Below are 2,696 nucleotides of genomic sequence, written 5' to 3' on the forward strand. Positions count from 1 at the left end.
TTTGTCTATTTATCTTTGTCTTTTATCTTTATCTCTGAGTTTTCAATAAAATGACAGAGAAAAAATATTGCCAAAATATGTTATGGGTTTTATTATTCATGCGTTCCTTGGCCCCACCATAGAGATTGGAAGGTATAAAAGAAATTAAGATGGGCTGTGGTTTGGCTCAGTGGAGAGTGCTTTCCTAGCATGTGTGAGGCACTGGATTCAATTCTCAGCACCACATATAAATAAATAAAATAAAAGTCCATTGAAATAAATATTAAAAAAATAAGTTAATACACACACTTAAACAATGCCAAAGGGAAGGAAAATGGATGATTATTTTCCACCATTCAGTTTAAGAAGTCTTGTCCATTTATTTAGAGATTAATAAAAGCAACATCATTATATTTAAAGATGAATAATCAGTTTTTACTGAAAGTTTATATTCACTCAGTCATAGTCAATTCTCATTTTGCAAATAATATATCATTAGATGGATGGATGGATGGATGGATGGATGGATAGATAGATAGATAGATAGATAAGACTTTGGGTGATGTTCATGATCAGGAGACTAAAATTTCAAAGCCTAGGTATCTTGTGTCCACGATATAATCTAAGGCCAATATTTTGACAACCTAAAGTTTTATGAAATATTCAGAGTTCAAAATAGTTTAAATTAGTTTAAACCTAATTTTGAGTGGCCTTCCACTTAGGTTAAAAAATTTCTACATGAATCTACATTGATTATTTTCTAATCTATTCAGTTCACTAAACAAATTCTACTATGTTGCAGCTTTTAATTTATGATAAATTGTACACCTGTTTTTGCCTCTAGATCATTATGCCAACATGTTCATTATTTGGCTTTCAATGTATTTATTATGAGATCTTTTCTTATAAAGGTTGTCACAACTTATTTTAAATGTATATATTAAAATTTTAATTTTATGATGTCATATAGAAGAGGTTTCATGGAGGGTTGAAGTAATTATTATGCCCAATATGAAGAAATGGTAATTTTGCATCATTTTTAAGTATGCTGGATTCAATGCCAGTTAACTGTCATCTTCCAAAATAAATGACTTCATTTTTTGTTATTTAGTGTAATGATTGTTAGTTCCATGCTCAGCTTTGTTTTTGTTTTTTTAATGGACTGAAGCTACTTTCAGGTGAAGTCATAACCACTATCTAACCTTTCAACCTTGCTGTCTACTTTCTTCATTACTTTCTTGTGAAAGAACTCTCTCAGTAGACCATTTGCAATATAAACCTCATCTCATGTCCTGTGTCTTTGAATGTTAGTCAGCTAACTTCGCTTTTGGGGATAATGCTATTTTGGTCAAGATTTCTCTTCCTGGTTATTTTTTTCAATTTCAGATTTAGTTGTTAAATTTCAATGTAAATGTAAAATTCTAAATACAAAGTTCCCTTTCTCAATCTTACTAATTAAAAATCTTTTGTTCTCTCCAGGTTATTTTAGAGGATGAGATAAATAAAATGGATGGAGGAAACCAGTCTGTAGTTTCAGAATTTTTGCTTCTTGGACTTGGCCACTCATGGAATATGGAGGTCTTACTCTTCATAATATTTTTGATGCTTTACCTGATCATCGTCTCTGGGAATATCATCATTATGATATTAATTATCACTGACCCTCATCTCCAGTCCCCCATGTATTTCTTATTAGCTAATCTGTCCTTTGTTGATATGTGGCTTTCCTCAATCACCACTCCTAAGATGATCACAGACTGTCTGAGAGAGAACAAGACCATTTCTTTTGGAGGTTGCATGTGCCAGATTCTTTTTGTGCATATTGTTGGCGGGGGTGAAATGGTGCTTCTGGTGGCCATGGCCTATGATCGCTATGTGGCCATCTGCAAACCACTCTACTACTCCACCATTATGAGTCTGCAAAGGTGCATTGGGTTGGTGTTGACATCCTGGACTGTTGGCTTTGTGCATGCCATGAGTCAAATGGCTGTGATTATACAGCTGCCTTTCTGTGGTCCCAGGGAAATAGACAGCTTTTTCTGTGACATACCACTGGTGATCAAGCTAGCCTGTGTAGAATCTGATAATTTGAACATTTTAATTAATATTGATACAGGAGTTGTTGCTGTAACCTGCTTTATTCTGTTGCTGATATCATACACATATATTCTTTTCACTGTCCTCCAAAGCTCTAAAACTGGTGCATCCAAAGCTCTTTCTACGTGCACTGCCCACATCACAGTGGTGGTGCTCTTCTTTGGGCCCTGCATCTTCATCTATGTATGGCCAATCAGCATCACCTGGGTGGACAAATTTCTAGCTGTGTTTTACTCTGTTATTACACCTCTCCTAAATCCAGCCATTTATACACTGAGGAATAAAGAGATGAAAAAGGCTTTGAAAAGATTCAGGAGCTATTATATGAGTTCCAAAGGAAATAATTAATTGCCCAAAATACTCACTCTAAGTACTTCAAATTGATGCCACAATTGTCAGGTAAAATAGGTTTAAATTCAGGGAATTAGTGAATATCTACAAATTGCTCCAGCCTCTAGTTATGTATGTAGGTTATTATAACTCAGGGCATTTAACATTTAATAATCAACTAGCAGAACACTGAATTACTTCCCCAAATTCCAAATTTAAATAATTTTTTATGGGAAAATTATCCAATTACTCTTGCTATGTCTTTATAAATAAAAAGAAGAACCTAAAAT

The 2,696-nt window shown here is 33.9% G+C and overlaps 1 protein-coding gene across 1 annotated transcript; it reads left to right on the plus strand.

Annotated features, from left to right (window-relative positions):
- The first annotated feature begins 1,482 nt into the window (after positions 1–1,482).
- On the plus strand, positions 1,483–2,424 carry LOC114088201 (olfactory receptor 4K3-like). The gene has a single exon (XM_027929788.2). It carries the CDS (start codon positions 1,486–1,488, stop codon positions 2,422–2,424), a length of 939 nt encoding a protein of 312 aa, XP_027785589.2. The 5' UTR covers positions 1,483–1,485.
- Positions 2,425–2,696: the final 272 nt, after the last annotated feature.

Source organism: Marmota flaviventris, chromosome 2 (assembly GCF_047511675.1).
Source record: "Marmota flaviventris isolate mMarFla1 chromosome 2, mMarFla1.hap1, whole genome shotgun sequence".
Taxonomy (NCBI): domain Eukaryota; kingdom Metazoa; phylum Chordata; class Mammalia; order Rodentia; family Sciuridae; genus Marmota; species Marmota flaviventris.